Here is a 17,126-nt window from a genome sequence, read left to right as displayed (position 1 = left end):
CTGCCCCAAACTTCCCTCTCTTCCTTCAAGTTCCTGCGTAAACAAGATCCTGCTCAGGAGAATGGGAAATCAAATAAACCAAGCAAGAGATTCGCTGCTCTTTGGGGTCAGGCCTGTGCCCTCCCCTGTGTTGTACAGCCCCCAGCATGCTGTTGGGGCTCAATAAATACCCACGGGTCCTGCGCTCTGACTGCCTTTTATTGCAGACTTTAGGAATGGGATTTAGTGTCTGTGTGTATCCTTAGGAAAGAATCTTCTCAGCCCTTTTATTCTCTCGGCCCAGGGCACCGATGCAGCTGTGGCTGGACTAACAATTGGAGCGCCTCACGCTGAGACAGACGGCCAGTCCAATCTCATGCTTCAGGGATTCCATGGTCACTGAGGGGTGAGGAAGGAATTTTTTACCCATATGTCAGAGAATAGCAAAGCTGGCCAGGTGCATTGTGGGCATTTCACCTTCCCCTTTGCTGCTGCAAGAGGCAAGATACTGGAGTGGACTGACACAGAATGATTTTGCACCTTGTGGTCGAATCTCCTTTTCTCATGGCACATTATACAGACAGGGTTTGTGGGGAGGCCCCGGGGCTCCCTTGGATTAAAATTCCCAACAAAAGCCAAGAGCAATCCTCCCTTAATCCAATCTGGGGGATGCAAACCCCAAGGGCCCTAGCCAGACAGCCCCAGCCCACCTTGCCTCTGTGATGTCAGCAGTGGCCCTGTGTCACAAAGGGGGCAGGCAGCCTGTGGCTCAGTGTGCTCTGGGAGCTGGAGGAGGGAGCACACGGCTGTCTGGGCTCTGCTTTTCAGACAGTTGGGAGCGTTTTTTGGAGCGCATTGCATCTGTTTACACAGAATTCGTGGAGGAATCCACATCCTCACTGTCATCTGCGATTATATGTGAGACATCAAAATTCTTCTGTGGCTCGACCATCCCAGCACAGGGGTGAGGGACCTTTCCTAGTGTATCCTCAGGGTTAGGAAAAAGAAGTACGAAATTATACCAAGCTCTGAGAATCAGCCTTTCTTTAGGTAAATATCTAAAAAGCAAAAATGGAAAACAGGTTTAAAATCACTGATTTAAATCAAGATTTCCTGTGCTTGCTGATTTAAATCACAACGAAAATCATTGATTTGACTCGCTCTGATTTAAACCAGTCCATACTGCCGTGAACTCGGTGTGGGGTGGAAAGGGGTCATTTTAAATTGTGTTGGATGTCAAGTAATTTTATCCCAAAACTTAGTACAAATATTTAGTTTAGAGAATCAAGAAATGCTAGGCTAGTTCTTACTCTCTCTTTTTCTGACAATTCAGGGTGTGACTCCACTAGTTTAGTCACAGGGGCTCTTTTACATACCTTAGGGGACACCGTGATTAAAGCCAAGCAAAATAATCACTGTTATTAATCATGGCTATTTAAAGAAAAGAAAACACTAAACAAAACAACAAAAGACAGAACACAAATGATAAAAGGCTGATTTCTGTCCAGTCTCATCTGTATGCTTCTCTCTGGAGAGCTTTTAACAGATTACACCTTTGTGAGCAGGCTTGCCTTTGATGGGGCACTTTTCTTTTGGTAAATTGAAACCAAGGTCTTCTTTCCCAAAATTATTGTGAGTCATAGATACTAAGACTGTTTATGGATGGGCAACATAATTTTAAGAGCAGGCGGATCCTATTAATAACTAGACTGTTTATATAGATGGGCAAAGTAAGCAATTTTAACTCAATCCTCTGAAATAGAAGAAAGTAGTAAAATTACTTAGTTAGAAGAAACCATTTAAGGAGCTGTCTTGAGACTGGCCAATTAACAAAATATTTAGAATCTTAAATTCAGTTAAATCCCACTATTTCTCCGTTTCCCAATGATTAGCCCTTGTCTCTTTCCCAAATGCATGGTCTAAGCATTTAGTGGTTAACAGGAGAAACTGTTAACATCTTAAATTATAACAGCATTTCCATATCACAACAAAACTGTTGCAAGAGTTTATAACTCTAATCCCTTGACAGGGTTTTAGTTAACTTCTCTTACCAACACATGCTGAAGTTTTGGGGAGGTTTCCTTGGGCTGGTTTCTTCCCGAGTCTTCTCTCTTCTGTCTGTGTCAGCTTGCTTGTAGAGAGGGAGAGGATGAGTTGAGTTTGAGCAGGGTAGCAGAGCGTGTGCAGGGTGCTCACTTAGAGTTTTTATACTCGTCTCTTCCCTATTTCTGTGCAATTTTAGAAAAACACACCTCTCTCACCCTTTCATTGGCTCCCTACATTCATGGAGCCTCTTCATCTTATGGACAGGTAGTTTGTTAATGTGTATATGTGTTAGGGTTGTACGTCTTTCTTGACAGTTATATTTCCTTTGTTTTTGTTGGAGAGATTCTCAGAACATCTTCAAATTTAGTCTTTTAACTCTTAACTTATTCAGTTCATTTTCTGAGATATTTCTTCAGTTTCATTAGGGTTCAAAATTCTGTTTTTAAAAAGTCCAAACCTGTGGTTTATGTACAGGTTTTTAGTTCTCGAAGCAGTCTTTTAAAATTAAATCATTCTTAACGAGTCTTTAGCTTAAATACGATTGAAGAAGTTGTTGATTCTCTAGAACAATTGTTGATGATGATTCTTCTTATCTTTCTGAGTTGGGGGAAGGAGTGGCTAGAGCTCTGCCAGTAACTAATTACTTCCCCATTAATATAATAAATAGTCTAGACTTAAATGTCTTCTTATATTGGTAATCAGCTGAGCAAGGTCATTAGATTTCATGTTAGTACATAATGCATTTTACCACACGTAGTAATGATATTAGAAAACCACATTAGATACTTTGCATTCAGTTAAAATACTTTGCAAATATGCAAATATGCCCTCCAAAACAGTTTGCCATTTCAATATTTTAGAAATCAACTAAGGTTTTCTACAAAACTTTTTCTCAACTACACGCATTCTTCTCTAAAGTTTTAAGGACACAAGCAGAGGGTTTTCTTGCAAAGAGGGGCTGGTAGAGCCCACTTTACAGCCTAGATTTATTGTTCTAACACATCCCTACATTCATTTTGGAATATCCAACATAAATAACATCCTCACCTTCTCCTACAGGGCCAGATCTTTCCTAAAACATTTCTCTTTATAACATTTGTTTTATTGAGATAAAGGATTAGATCTATAATAAACTGGCAGCTTATAGAAGACAGAAGTGTTCTGGTGTAGATAAAACACTCTTTTGGTTGGTTTGACTCTTGACCCAAGTTCCTTAGAGTTACAAGCGGTTTGTTGTAGCAATTAAACTTCTCTTAAATATTTTGTGCAAAGCACAAATGCCAATAATCAACACATATTTTAAACATAGCACAAAAAGAAACTAGTATAAAAGTTAAAGCAGATTAAAATGAGCACAGCTGCCTTTTAAAGTTTGTACAGACACTCTTGGGGGACATAAACAGTTTTGTGGTCAAGGAGATGTTATTTTCCGGACATTTGCATGTTTCTGGATGACAGAAAGCTGAAGACTTCTGCAATTTCTTTGATTAGCGTGAACATTTTATAACCTAGCTAACTAAAACTGGGCTACTGTTCTATTTTCAAGCCTCCTGGTGACAATATACTTATAGCTATGTTTGAATGTTCAGTAAAGGCACAAACATGTTTGTAATGACCTAACATTATAAAAAGAAGTGATAATAATGCTATTAATAAAATTTTACATCAATATTGAGGTCTCACCACCTCATAGCTGTCTTGTCTCCAGCCAGGCAGGCAGCAAAAGAACTACGCCTGGGTCCCCTTGGCCCACCTAGAACCATGTGTGAGTATGGTGGGGTCTGTGTCATGGGAAGGAAGCCCCAGGGACTCATTCATGTTGGTTCTTGTCTTAGGAGCCGATATGGATCTTTACGGCCACCTCCGCCGACTGCTGCTCCGGTCTGGAGGTGAGTAGGAATTCTCCCCAGAAATGGACCCTCCCCCCCCCCCATTGCTGTCCTGTCCAGAGCTACCTGCAGGGGACCACTGGGAATCTGCATGGAATCTCCATGTGCTTGGGGAGTCAGGGTCTCCTGATGGAGGAGGTTTGTTTTCTCCAAGGTTCCTTGCAGCATTTTAGCTTTATTTAAACCCCCAGACATTTCTAGCCCTTCTGGACTGGCAGGGAATTCTCTGGTGGGACCCCAATGCAGCACTGCCATCCCGGCCTTGTCTGCACTCTCCTTGTCTCCTGAGGGAGATCTGTTATTAACTAGAGAAGCGGGGACAAGCAGAGCTGGGGAAGTCCTGGCCTCTTGGGCTAAAATCTCTAATGGAATCCTGCTGGTTAGGGAAGAATTTGGGGCAGATTCTCCCCAAATTTCCCCCTGGCCCCTATTGCCCCTGCCCATGTTATCTCAGCTCCCTACCTGTGGGGTGAGGTGTTTGTCAAATGCCTTGGCAATGGGTGTGCAATATAAATGCTCTTGGCTGTGACTGGTGGAAGTCCCTCTCCAGAGGTGCCCTGCAGTGTGATTTGTTCCCCACACATATGTACTGTCTACCTCAACCCCCTGGGATTTCTATCAGTGACCTGGAAAGGAGGAAATGACCCCCACCCCTTTGCACTTATCCACAGCCACAGACCAGGGGAAGGAGGATACAGCAGCAACTGAGTGTTGCAGCCCTTCCCTGTCTGGGCCTGCTTCAGGTAAGTAGGAAACAGGGGTACCGACTCCTCAGATTCACCCCTTTTCCTGCGTAACCTCTGGAACCTTCATGTTGAAATGTTTCCAATTCATAGTAAGTTGTTACAGATAAGGCTGCAACAAAACCCAGGTTCAAGCCACTAGGTCATTACAGAAAATGTATTTAGGCGACACTATGAATGATAAAACCAAACTTCATTCAAAAATAAAACGATTAGTTAAGCAAACAGGTGCGCAATTACCACCTACACTGTCAACACTAGCTGTTGTATTGTGGATCAATGCGGGATCAGTCCACTGACAACAGCGTGAAGTACAGCCTTAGAACCCTGGGACATAACGGTATCCTTGGGGCGTTAATTGGAGCGCTCACCGAATTAACAAAACAACTCCCAGTAGAAGCCATTCTCATACTATTGAACGTGCAACTGCCCCTTACACTAATTATATTTCCATCACCTCCTTATTGACTCTTTACATTACACGTGGTTTACATTAACATCTGCACCAATATCCTTCCCATACTATTAGTATAGATAACATTTTAATAAAACAGTCACAATTCTCAAAAACACTCATTAAAAGCCCTGCTTAAGCCAGTTATAACCAAAACCTAACAGTAGCATAACCCCGGGCCATGTCCTTGCTAACTCTTACTTTCCCATAACAGGATCTCCAACTTATGGCTAACTTTCCTCACACTAACAACTTCAGTTTTCTAAACTCTTCTATACTTAAGCTAACTTAGGCCCCAGACCTATTTTCTACTTATTTCTTAACCTAAACCATCCCATAGGTAGGCCAAATTCACAGCCATGAAAAAGCCATGGACCATGAAATCAGACTTCCCCCATGAAATCTAGCTATTGGAGGGTTGGGGAAGGGCAGGCTACTACCATGCCCCTGGCTCCAGCTGCTAGTCCCCTCTGGGCTGGGGAGGGACGGAACTGGCACTTCCCCTGCACAGCCGCCCTCGCGGGGGAGATCAGACCCCCCTCCGGGCACATACCCCGGTTGCTCGGAAGGCAGCGCAGAAGTGAGGGTGGCAATCCCACAACCCCGCTACAACAGTTTTGCGACTCCTCCGCAACTCCCTTTTGGGGCAGAACCCCCACTACAACATTGTGACATTTCAGATGTAAACATCTGAAAACCTGAAATTGAGTTTCAAATCCTATGGCCATGAAATTGATCAGAATGGACCGTAAATTTGGTAGGGCGCTACCTATAGGCTATACCTGCCCTTTGCCAACTCCCTCCAGTGGGTCGGCCCCCTCCTTCCCATTACTGAGGTTCTGCTTGTGCCTGGCATTCGACTTTTCCAGAGGCCTTGTGGTCTGCACTGCCTGAATGAGGAGGGCTCTTGGAGTCTCCATCTCCCTGCGGTTCTCCCTCCCCAGGCACTGCACGCGCTAGATTTCTAAATCCTCCAAGCTGTGTTTGCTGCAAACTAGTCCCCACCCCCTGCACTGCTGAGACCCCATTGCGCAATGTGTGGGAGTCGGGGGCTGTGATTGTTGGCCCCAACCTGTGACAGTGAGAAGGAGAGCTGGGGTGGCTTTGCCTCTGTTTAGAGAATCGCTCCTTTCTGGGTCACACAGGTGTTCTCTGTAACTGAGAAAGTTCTTTGGTGACCCAGGTGTGACTGTATTTGTTACTCAGTGAAATCAGGTTCATTGAAGTGTCACAAGAGGACTGGAACCTGCTGCTTTGGGTACAGAAAACTCCCTTCCCCTCAGCACTATCATTCACATCATTCCCCTGGCGGTTCAACCAGAGACCTTTAATGCAGAAATGTAACCCTTCTCTTCTATTGACAGACACAGCAGTGCAAGAGACTGCAGTGTCAGCCAGAGATGGCAACCCACCTGTCACAGAGTCTCCTGGTCCAGGTAGGCAGAAAGCGGCGTGATACACAGCCAGAATTCCTTTCCAAGGCCAAAGTTGCTGTTCATCTGCACTGTCTTTTACAGAATCAACATAATGTTTAGTATCGGGGGCAGCCATGTTAGTCTGTATCCACAAAAACAACAAGGAGTCCGGTGACACCGTAAAGACTAACAGATTTATTTAGGCATAAGCTTTCGTGGGTAAAAAAACACTTCTTCAGATGCACAGAGTGAAAATTACAGATGCAGGCATTATACAATGACACATAAACTAACATAATGTTTAGTTCTAGCTTGTGCAAACAGTATAATTCCCGTGGGATCCTTCTGGGTGAACAGTGGTATATTAACACAGGGTGCTATATTAGAGAATCACAACAGTTATTATGAGAGTAAACGTCTCATTAGCCTCAAAATTCAGAAGGATGTCCACAACTTTAAACTAGCTTTGACGGGGACAGGTGAGCAAAGCCCACAGGTAAGTGGAGAACATGGAGACCTGGGAGATGGGTCAGAAATAGGAGGGAGCGTGGGCTATAATGGCAGAGAGAAAGGAGGGTCAGGGCAAAACTGGGAGGCAAGATCAAATCAGTATCTTAGATGCCTATATACAAATGCGAGAAGTATGGCTAACAAGCAGGAAGAACTGGAAGTGCTAATAAAGAAATACAACTATGACATTGTTGGCATCACCGAAACTTGGTGGGATAATACACATGATTGGAATGTTGGTATGGATGGGTACAGCTTGCTCAGGAAGGATAGACAGGGGGAAAAGGGAGGAGGTGTTGCCTTGTATATTAAAAATGTACACACTTGGACTGAGGTGGAGACGGACATAGGAGACGGAAGTGTTGAGAGTCTCTGGGTTAGGCTAAAAGGGGTAAAAAACAAGGGTGATGTCATCCTAGGGGTCTACTACCAGCCACCTAACCAGGTGGAAGAGGTGGATGTGGCTTTTTTTAAACAACTAACAAAATCATCCAAAGCCCAAGATCTGGTGGTGATGGGGGACTTCAACTATCCAGATATATGTTGGGAAATTAACACAGCGGGGCACAGACTATCTAATAAGTTCTTGGACTGCATTGCAGTCAACTTTTTATTTTGGAAGATTGAAAAAGCTACCAAGGGGGAAGCTGTTCTAGATTTGATTTTAACAAATAGGGAGGAACTCGTTGAGAATTTGAAAGTGGAAGGTAGCTTGGGTGAAAGTGATCATGAAATCATAGAGTTCACAATTCAAAGGAAGGGTAGAAGGGACTACAGCAAAATAGAGACAATGGATTTCAGGAAGGCGGATTTTGGTAAGCTCAGAGAGCTGATAGGTAAGGTCCCATGGGAATCAAGACTGAGGGGAAAAATGACCGAGGAGAGTTGGCAGTTTTTCAAAGGGACACTATTAAGGGCCCAAAAGCAAGCTATTCCGCTGGGTAGGAAAGATAGAAAATGTGGCAAAAGACCACTTTGGCTTAACCACGAGATCTTGCATGATCTAAAAAATAAAAAGGAGTCATATCAAAAATGGAAGCTAGGACAAAGTACAAAGGATGAATATAGGCAAACAACACAGGAATGTATGGGCAAGATTAGAAAGGCAAAGGCACAAAATGAGCTCAAACTAGCTACAGGAATAAAGAGAAACAAGAAGACTTTTTATCAATATATTAGAAGCAAGAGGAAGACCAAAGACAGGGGAGGCCCACTGCTCAGTGAGGAGGGAGAAACAGTAACAGGAAACTTGGAAATGGCAGAGATGCTTAATGACTTCTTTGTTTCGGTCTTCACCAAGAAGTCTGAAGGAATGCCTAACATAGTGAATGCTAATGGGAAGGGGGTAGATTTAGAAGATAAAATAAAAAAAGAACAAGTTAAAAATCTCTTAGAAAAGTTAGATGCCTGCAAGTCACCAGGGCTGATGAAATGCATCCTAGAATACTCAAGGAGCTAACAGCGGAGGTATCTGAGCCTCTAGCTATTATCTTTGGAAAATCATGGGAGACGGGAGAGATTCCAGAAGACTGGAAAAGGGCAAACATAGTGCCCATCTACAAAAAGGGAAATAAAAACAACCCAGGAAACTACAGACCAGTTAGTTTAACTTCTGTGGAGTCATAGAATATCAGGGTTGGAAGGGACCTCAGGAGATCATCTAGTCCAACCCCCTGCTCAAAGGGGGACAACTCCCCAGACAGTTTTTTTTTTTTTTAAACTCTAGTTCCCTAAATGGCCCCCTCAAGGATTAAACTCACAACCGTGGGTTTAGCAGGCCAATGCTCAAACCACTGAGGTATCCCTGTGCCAGGGAAAATAATGGAGCAAGTAATTAAGGAAATCATCTGCAAACACTTGGAAGGTGGTAAGGTGATAGGGAATAGCCAGCATGGATTTATAAAGAACAAATCATTTCAAAGCAATCTGATAGCTTTCTTTGATAGGATGACGAGTCTTGTGAATAAGGGAGAAGCGGTGGATGTGGTATACCTAGACTTTAGTAAGGCATTTGATACGGTCTCGCATGATATTCTTATCGATAAACTAGGCAAATATAACTTAGATGGGGCTACTATAAGGTGGGTGTATAACTGGCTGGATAACCGTACTCAGAGGGTAGTTATTAATGATTCCCAATCCTGCTGGAAAGGTATAACGAGTGGGGTTCCGCAGGGGTCTGTTTTGGGACCGGCTCTGTTCAATATCTTCATCAACGACTTAGATATTGGCATAGAAAGTACGCTTATTAAGTTTGCAGATGATACCAAACTGGGAGGGATTGCAACTGCTTTGGAGGTTAGGGTCAAAATTCAAAATGATCTGGACAAGTTGGAGAAATGGTCTGAGGTAAACAGGATGAAGTTTATTAAAGACAAATGCAAAGTACTTCACTTAGGAAGGAACAATCAGTTTCATACATACAGAATGGGAAGAGACTGTCTAGGAAGGAGTATGGCAGAAAGGGATCTAGGGGTTATAGTGGACCACAAGCTAAATATGAGTCAACAATGTGATGCTGTTGCAAAAAAAGCAAACATGATTCTGGGATGCATTAATAGGTGTGTTGTGAGCAAGACACGAGAAGTCATTCTTCCGCTCTACTCTGCGCTGGTTAGGCCTCAATTGGAGTATTGTGTCCAGTTCTGGGCACCGCATTTCAAGAAAGATGTGGAGAAATTGGAGAGGGTCCAGAGAAGAGCAACAAGAATGATTAAAGGCCTAGAGAACATGACCTATGAAGGAAGGCTGAAAGAATTGGGTTTGTTTAGTTTGGAAAAGAGAAGACTGAGAGGGGACATGATAGCAGTCTTCAGGTATCTAAAAGGGTGTCATAAGGAGGTGGGAGAAAACTTGTTCATCTTAGCCTCTAAGGATAGAACAAGAAGTAATGGGCTTAAACTGCAGCAAGGGAGGTTTAGGTTGGACATTAGGAAAAAGTTCCTAACTGTCAGGGTGGTTAAACACTGGAATAAATTGCCTAGGGAGGTTGTGGAATCTCCATCTCTGGAGATATTTAAAAGTAGGTTAGATAAATGTCTATCAGGGATGGTCTAGACAGTATTTGGTCCTGCCATGAGGGCAGGGGACTGGACTCGATGACCTCTCGAGGTCCCTTCCAGTCCTAGAGTCTATGAATCTATGAAAAACTGCTTATTAACTCGTGTGCATGGTTGCAGCACTTAGCTAAGCAGTTGCAGTGACTGCTTGTGCAAACGATCATTGTGATCTGTAACTGGCTGACTGTGTGTCAAGCAACCACGGCTGTGGTTGGAACTGTGGGTGCTACTGAGCACACACATTCCATTCCTGGAAACAGACACCAATGCATTTTTCATGACTGAGATGCCCACGTTTTTCATATGTATATTACAAATGGCTTTGTGAGTCATGATCAGATTCTGTCTCAAGCACTGCTGGTTTGGTGGCTGTGCAGTGAGGTGGGCCAGAATAGGTAACTTCTTGGTCAGAACATACCTCATAAACTCAAATACCTCATGGAACCAAATGCTCTAGGTGATAGAGCCGCCTTGCTGAATCCCAAGGAAGAGGAGAGGTACCACAAAGATTTTATCCCCAAGGAAGGGGGATCCCACATTTCAGTGCTGCAGCTCTGTACATCTACCTCCATCCGAGCCTTGCAATGTCTCTGTCTCCTTGGGGTTCTCCATCTCATGAGTTACGTCCTTCTGGCTGAGGGGGACCCAATGGAATCCCCTTCAAAGCCCCTAGTCAAGCAGAGAGCCTCCCCATGTAAATGGAGGTTCCCCCCCACCTGGAGCAATTCCAGCCATCTTGGGAGCCGCAGACCAGCCCAGAGAATTGAGCCTGGGTCTCATTCCACATGGCAATGCAGAGCACCGGGCACCAGAGCACTAGCTTGGCCTCCCAAGAGTGAGGTGTGAATGTTCTGAGGTCTGTGCAGTAGAAGAGAAACTCCTGTGATCTGTTTACATTGGTTCTTGTCTTAGGAGTCAATATGGGGTTTTTGGACCGTCTCTGCCAAAGACTGACTCAGACTATTGGTGAGTAGGAATTCTGCCCAGAAGCGTCCCCCACGATACAGATTTACCCCAGTTCCTCTCTGATTCCTATTGCCCTTACATAGAATCAGTCACATGACACCTCACCCCACCACTGCCCTTCTGAATTACAGGATGGACACCTTTCCGAACGGACAGGACAAATCTGGACTCCAGCCAGCCAGGCCCCACTGACTCTTCTGTCCCAGGTAGGAGTCAACAGCCTTTCGCTGTGACAAATCACCACATGTCTATTTCTGTCCCATCAGGAAGTTCCATCCCAGTGCACACGGGATCATTCAGTGCCTCAGTTTTCCTAGCTTCATAATGGGGCTAACAAGACTGACAATCTTCACTGGGGTCTGGAAGGTGTGGGTAATGTTTGTAAAGGGACTGGAAGAGGAAATGCCCGATCTCAGTGTTAAGTAACATGACACTGTCTGGGCAGTGATTGGTGGAAATCCCTCGCCAGGGGTTCCATAAGGTGCAGACAGTTCCCACACAGTTGTATGTCCCTGTCGCCCCCAGGGCATTAGTGACCATGATTGCGGGAAATTAACCCACCGTCTGCCTGTATCCACAGACACAGAGGAGCAGAAGGCGGCCCAAAAACAAGACCCAGCGCCACAAACCCTGGCTGCAGGAGCGGGCAGCCACTGCAGCACTTTCTGTGCTGAGCCTCCTGATGCAGGTAGGCCCATGCCCAGTATTGAGTGCCAGGAATAAAGGGGGGAAAGCAGCCACAGTGACAGCCAAACCCCAGTGCTGGGAGGGCAAGAAGAGACTCCACCCAGGCTCTGTGCCCTGCTCTGCACATGCACATAAGCCACTGCCCTCTGCTCCACCTTACACGCCAGCCTCCGTGCCATCCCACGCTGGGCTAAAGCCCTGCTGCCACAGGGCAGCACTGGAATCATCACCGGGCAGCCTGGGTGCCAGTAAAGGGGGAACTGACCCACCAGGCAGCTCCCTCTCCCAGCTCAGCTCCCCAGTGGCTCTTCATAAGAATATAAGAATGGCCATGCTGGGTCAGACCAATGGTCCATCTAGCCCGGTACCCTGTCTTCTGACAGTGGCCAATGCCAGGTGCTTCAGAGGAATGAACAGAACAGAGCAATTATCAAGGGATCCATCATCCCCTGTCATCCAGTTCCAACTTCTGGCCATCAGAGGTTTAGGGACACCCAGAGCATGGGATTGCATCCCTGACCATCTTGGCTAATAGCCATTAATGGACCTATCCTCCTTGAATTTATCTAGTTCTTTTTAAACCCAATTATACTTTTGGCCTTCACAACATCCCCTGGCAATGAGTTCCACAGGTTGATTGTGCATTGTGTGAAGAAATACTTCCCTTTGTTTGTTTTAAATCCACTGCCTATTAATTTCATTGGCTGACCCCTGGTTCATGTGTTCTGTCAAGGGGTAAATAACACTTCCCTAGTCATTTTATGATATTATCGGTCTTATTATCTATCCGTTTCCTAATGATTCCCAACATTCTGTTAGCTCTTTTGACTGCCGCTGCACATTGAGTGGATGTTTACGGAGAGCTATCCACAATGACTCCAAGATCTCGTTCTTGAGTGGTAACAGCTAATTTAGACCCCGTCATTTTGTATGTGGGATTATGTTTTCCAATGTGCATTACTTTGCACTCATCGACACTGAATTTCATCCGCCATTTTGTTGCCCAGTCACCCAGTTTAGTGAGATCTCTTTGTAACTCTTTGCAGTCTACCTGGGACTTAACTATGGTGAGTAATTTTGTATCATCCACAGATTTTGCCACCTCACCATTTTACCCCTGAACAGCAAAGGCCCCAGTACAGATCTTTGGGGACCCCACTCATTGTGAAAACTGAAAATATATTCTTACCCTGTCTTTTAACCAGCTACAGTCCATGAGAGGACCTTCCCTCTAATCCCATGACTGCTTACTTTGCTTAAGAGCAACCTTAGTTTCCTTCTGTTCATTTTAGGCACCAAGCGAAAGGCCTATTCGTCACCCAGGGGACAGCTCGCCCCAATCAGCAAGGAGGAGGAAATGCCAAGGAAGACCACAGTGAGTGAGGAGAGAGCAGGAAATCCACAGCACACTGGGGAAGTGCCCATGGCACAGATGGTACAAGGTTCCCTCCATCACCAACTCAGCCTGGACTCCCGCCCCCTACTGCCTTTCCCACGACACACTGACCCTCTAAGGCTCTGACCCCCTTTCCTCATTTCTTGCTCCCAGATTCACTGCCATTCTCTGGCCCTAGAGAACATGCTCTGACCCCCCCCTTGCCAGGGCAGGTGTTGCAGACAGGAGGAGAGAGGCGACTCCATTCCCAGCACCTGGCTCTGCTTTCTTTCTTCTTTGCTGGCTGGTCAGCAATGGGCTGCATTAGGGAACCAGGGAGAGAAATAATCCTGAGCTTCACCTCTCCCCAGAGTGTCCCGCGCACTCACCTCTCCCTGGGCCCGGGGCAGGGTTAGCTGTTAGCCCAGCCTATACCTGCGGAGAGCAAGGAGGGAAAGTGGCTGGCCCAAGGCCAGAAAGCAGGAGTATACATCCCTGGTACACTCTGGAAGTGACCATTGTAGGAGGTGAGCAGGCAGAGACAATGGGCCAGATCCTTGGCCCCTGGTAAGGCCGCATGAAGGGACATTAAGCTCTCCCTTCCAAGCTCCCGCGTGGTTTCCTCAGCCCAGCACGGGGGCAGGGAGGAGCCCTTGGATGCTGTCTCCCCATCCCTGACCTGTCTGCGTGGGTCTCTAGACTGTCAGCCCTTCAGGACAGACATTGTCTCTGGCTGCGTTGTGCTGCACCCAGTGCAACAGGGTCTGATCCTGACTGGAGCCTCTGGGCACTGCCATAACATCAGTAGTGATAAGTAATCAGGGCAGGCCCCGCTCTTCCAAACCGGGCCCCGCCATCCCTGCCATCCTCTCAGCACACACCACCCCAGCTGGCGCCAGGTACAACTATCCTGTTGAACCAACCATAAGTGATACTAGGCTAGTGCAAACCAAGGGGTCAAATGCCCCTCCCAGAGAAGGGAGAGTCCGGCACCAGCTGGAAGCTGCTCTCCACCAGGGCCATAACTTTATTCCTTCCAAGTCTGGGTTGTGGTAACCCAGCTGCTGATGGAGACTCTACACATTGGGGCTTGTCTGCCTGACACGTCATTGCCATGTCCTGCGTCTCTTCTCTTGCACAGGGCCTTGCTTGCGTGAGGGACATGGATGAGGCTGCCCTGAGGAAGGACATTGGCACCCTCTTCCCAGCACTCCACTCCATGGTAAGAGATGCTGGGATCACTCAGGCAAAATCCCGGGGCCTGTTGGCTTAAACTGGGTAGGCTGTGGGAAGAGCTGTCCCTGCCTCATCCTGTTCCCATTGGGGGATGGATCCTGGAGAACTCTCCTTTGGTTTCTTTTCCTCCCACTCACCCCACCCCCTTTGACCGGGAACATCAGCATCCCACACCTTGTTCCAAGGCTCCACATCTTCGGTTCCTGACCCGTCAAACTCTGCTTCTACATGAGCCACGGCCCCCGAAGCCTCGGCGTCACTCATAGACTGATCCAGCTTGCTGGCCTGTTCTTTAGATGGGAATTAGAATCTGCCTCTCCACCCTCACCCCTTCACTCTGCCATCCGAGGGCTTGGCCTGAGAGACACTTGATCTAGTTTGCCTTTGCTGGTGTTGCTTTCTTCCCTTAGGTGTGTCATCTCCCCAGAGAGCACCTGGAGGAGCGGAGAGAGGCCCTGGACTCTCTGGTCCATCTGGGTAAGAAACCCATTCACCTTTCCCAGAGAAGGAGATTTCCCAGAGCCTGCAGAATTTCAGAGCCCAGGCATAGAACTATATTCCCTTCCCCTTTATGATTCACCCACCCCATTCTGATTCACTCCTCTTCCTGCAGCTCGCTTGTTCCTGGTGGAGCTGCTTGTGTTCCTGTTCAGGAGGCTGAACAAGGACGAGGAAGAGGAGACCTGTGCCAGTCTCTTCATTCTGGACCGGATAGTCCGATCCAACAGTAAGTGACCCCACAGCGAGGCCTCGTCTTTTGATGTCTTATGGCCTCTTGTGCAATTAGCAGCGCTTAGCACTGGGCCTCATTGGGGTCATTTATACCTGTCTGCAGTAGATAATCCAAGTCCTGCAGCCCCTCAGCCGATGCTGCGGCAATGAGAGAGGACAGTCACTGCTGGAACTGCAAGCGTGGGCAGATGCAGCTGGTTACCCATGGGAGTAACCTGCCAGGAGGGTCATGTAGGGACATTGAGGTTGCTCTAAGGTTCCTGAGATCTCAGGTCCCTGCACACCCCGGTTTAACATCAGCCCTGCCGAGCCGTGTGTCTGTGTCTCTTACAGTTTCCGAAATGACGCACAATACTGAGAAGCTGTTCATAGCCCTGGGGCCAATCCTGCAGAGCACAAGCATACGGGTGAGTCTGGAACCATGGCCAACGCGGCCAAAGCTAGTGAATGCCTGCCTGCCAGTGCAGAGCCTGCCGGGACCCTGTGCATCGAAACACATGATCCATCAGTGCTCCATAGTGTAGGGCAGAAGGTGGGGGAGAGAATCCCTGCAGGGCTCCGGCTGCATTGTCATCTCTGGGCTGCCTAGCAGTATTTCACCAAACCCCCCGCTGAGAAAGGATCCCAGCCTGGACTGGGAGGGGACAAGGTCCCTCCACACTGTGTGCAAATCATTTCTGTTTCTGTCTGGGTCTGGCAGGTCAGAGAAGCCCTTGCTTATTTTATAAGGACAATGGGGGCGCATGGGCTCTTGGAGAAATCTGCCTCAAGACCCTTAATTGACTTCTTGGTGCGTCAGTGCACCCTGACCCTCGACAGCACGGTAAGAATCCGCAGAGACCTTAGTGACGGGAGTCCGTGAACAGGGCAGAACATGGGGTCAAGGGATAGGGAAGGGGGGCAGCTGCAGATGGGGAGGGGCAGGCGATGGGCAGCAAATAGGACTTGGGAAGCAGATGGAACTGGGGACGGCACCCTCCGTCTACTGATGGAAGATGATGACAAATAGAAGACAGTGTTTTTTCCTCCCAGCCCATTCTCTCTGATCCCTCTCCCAGCTGCCATCCGGGCTCTGTCCCTCGCGCAGGGAGGGCAGGACCCCTGGCTTCCTCCTTCTCTCGCCTCACTGTGATCATCCACCTTAGGAGACTAAGCCATGATGGATCTGGTTTTCACCAGGCAGAGGGTTGGAGCCTAGAACTGGCTCCACACAGACCCTGGGCTGCTTATGGCACAGTCACAACCAGGGTTGCGCCTTTTCTCTTCAAGCCCCATTTTCACCCCCTGCCATGCCCACTAGAGTTACCGTGCCACGGAGGTCTCCACCGAATCTAAATCTCCCTGGTGTCTCCCTTACTTCTCACCATCAGGAGGAAGCAGACGGGAGGCGCACCATGGAGCTCGAGGTCCGCCAGCTCTGCTCCAGCACCCTGCAGTCCCTGGCTAACTCCCCCAGAATGGCCAATGTAAGTGACCCTGCCCCTCTCCATTGGACACAGGCCTCTCTGGGTCTGAGCTTTTCGATGAGACAGGCCCCAACCAGACTTATTTATCTGAGCCTCCTCGCTCCAGAACATCATGGGGTTGGGTAAAATGGACCCCGGATCCGAGCCAGACCTGGGTCTTTGGAACAGGGAACACTCACCGTCTGAGTGCCCCTGCACGCCAGCGTTTGGTGTCACAGGGGCTCTTCCGCTCGAGTATCCCCTGTGGTCAGTCATGCTGGTTCTGCAGCTTCCATAGCTCAGTCCCTCTTCATTGGTCCTTCTGTTAACTTTTCCCTGGCTGTTACAGGGTGGGGTCTATACAGCCCATCACATTCTTGTTTTGCAAAAGCCAACCCTAGCCCAGGAGTTCCTGCCTCTCACCCACACTACCCTGGTGCCTACGGGAGAGTCCACTGAGCTGGGAGACACTACATCCAAATCTCATCTCTGCCGACTATTGCTTAGGTTTCCACACACTGCACAGACCTGATTACTGACCCAGGCGTCAGAACGCAAGCCTAAGCAGTCAAGTATTAGCCAGCCCCCTT

General features: G+C 47.4%; 1 protein-coding gene across 1 annotated transcript in view; it reads left to right on the top strand.

Moving 5' to 3' along the window:
* Positions 1-3,868: 3,868 nt before the first annotated feature.
* The window catches only part of LOC135884611 (maestro heat-like repeat-containing protein family member 1), a 32,875-nt gene continuing 19,617 nt past the window's right edge, over positions 3,869-17,126 (top strand). The window contains exons 1-9 of the mRNA XM_065412034.1: positions 3,869-3,914; positions 11,642-11,749; positions 13,041-13,123; positions 14,265-14,345; positions 14,770-14,836; positions 14,973-15,086; positions 15,425-15,498; positions 15,792-15,914; positions 16,462-16,557. Of these exons, the coding sequence (XP_065268106.1) occupies positions 3,869-3,914; positions 11,642-11,749; positions 13,041-13,123; positions 14,265-14,345; positions 14,770-14,836; positions 14,973-15,086; positions 15,425-15,498; positions 15,792-15,914; positions 16,462-16,557 (792 nt within the window). The remainder of the gene's footprint in view (positions 3,915-11,641; positions 11,750-13,040; positions 13,124-14,264; positions 14,346-14,769; positions 14,837-14,972; positions 15,087-15,424; positions 15,499-15,791; positions 15,915-16,461; positions 16,558-17,126) is intronic.

Source organism: Emys orbicularis, chromosome 10, assembly GCF_028017835.1.
Source record: "Emys orbicularis isolate rEmyOrb1 chromosome 10, rEmyOrb1.hap1, whole genome shotgun sequence".
Classification (NCBI taxonomy): Eukaryota; Metazoa; Chordata; order Testudines; family Emydidae; genus Emys; species Emys orbicularis.
Note: the sequence above shows the minus strand (reverse complement) of the source record. Positions and strands in the feature narration are given on the sequence as shown.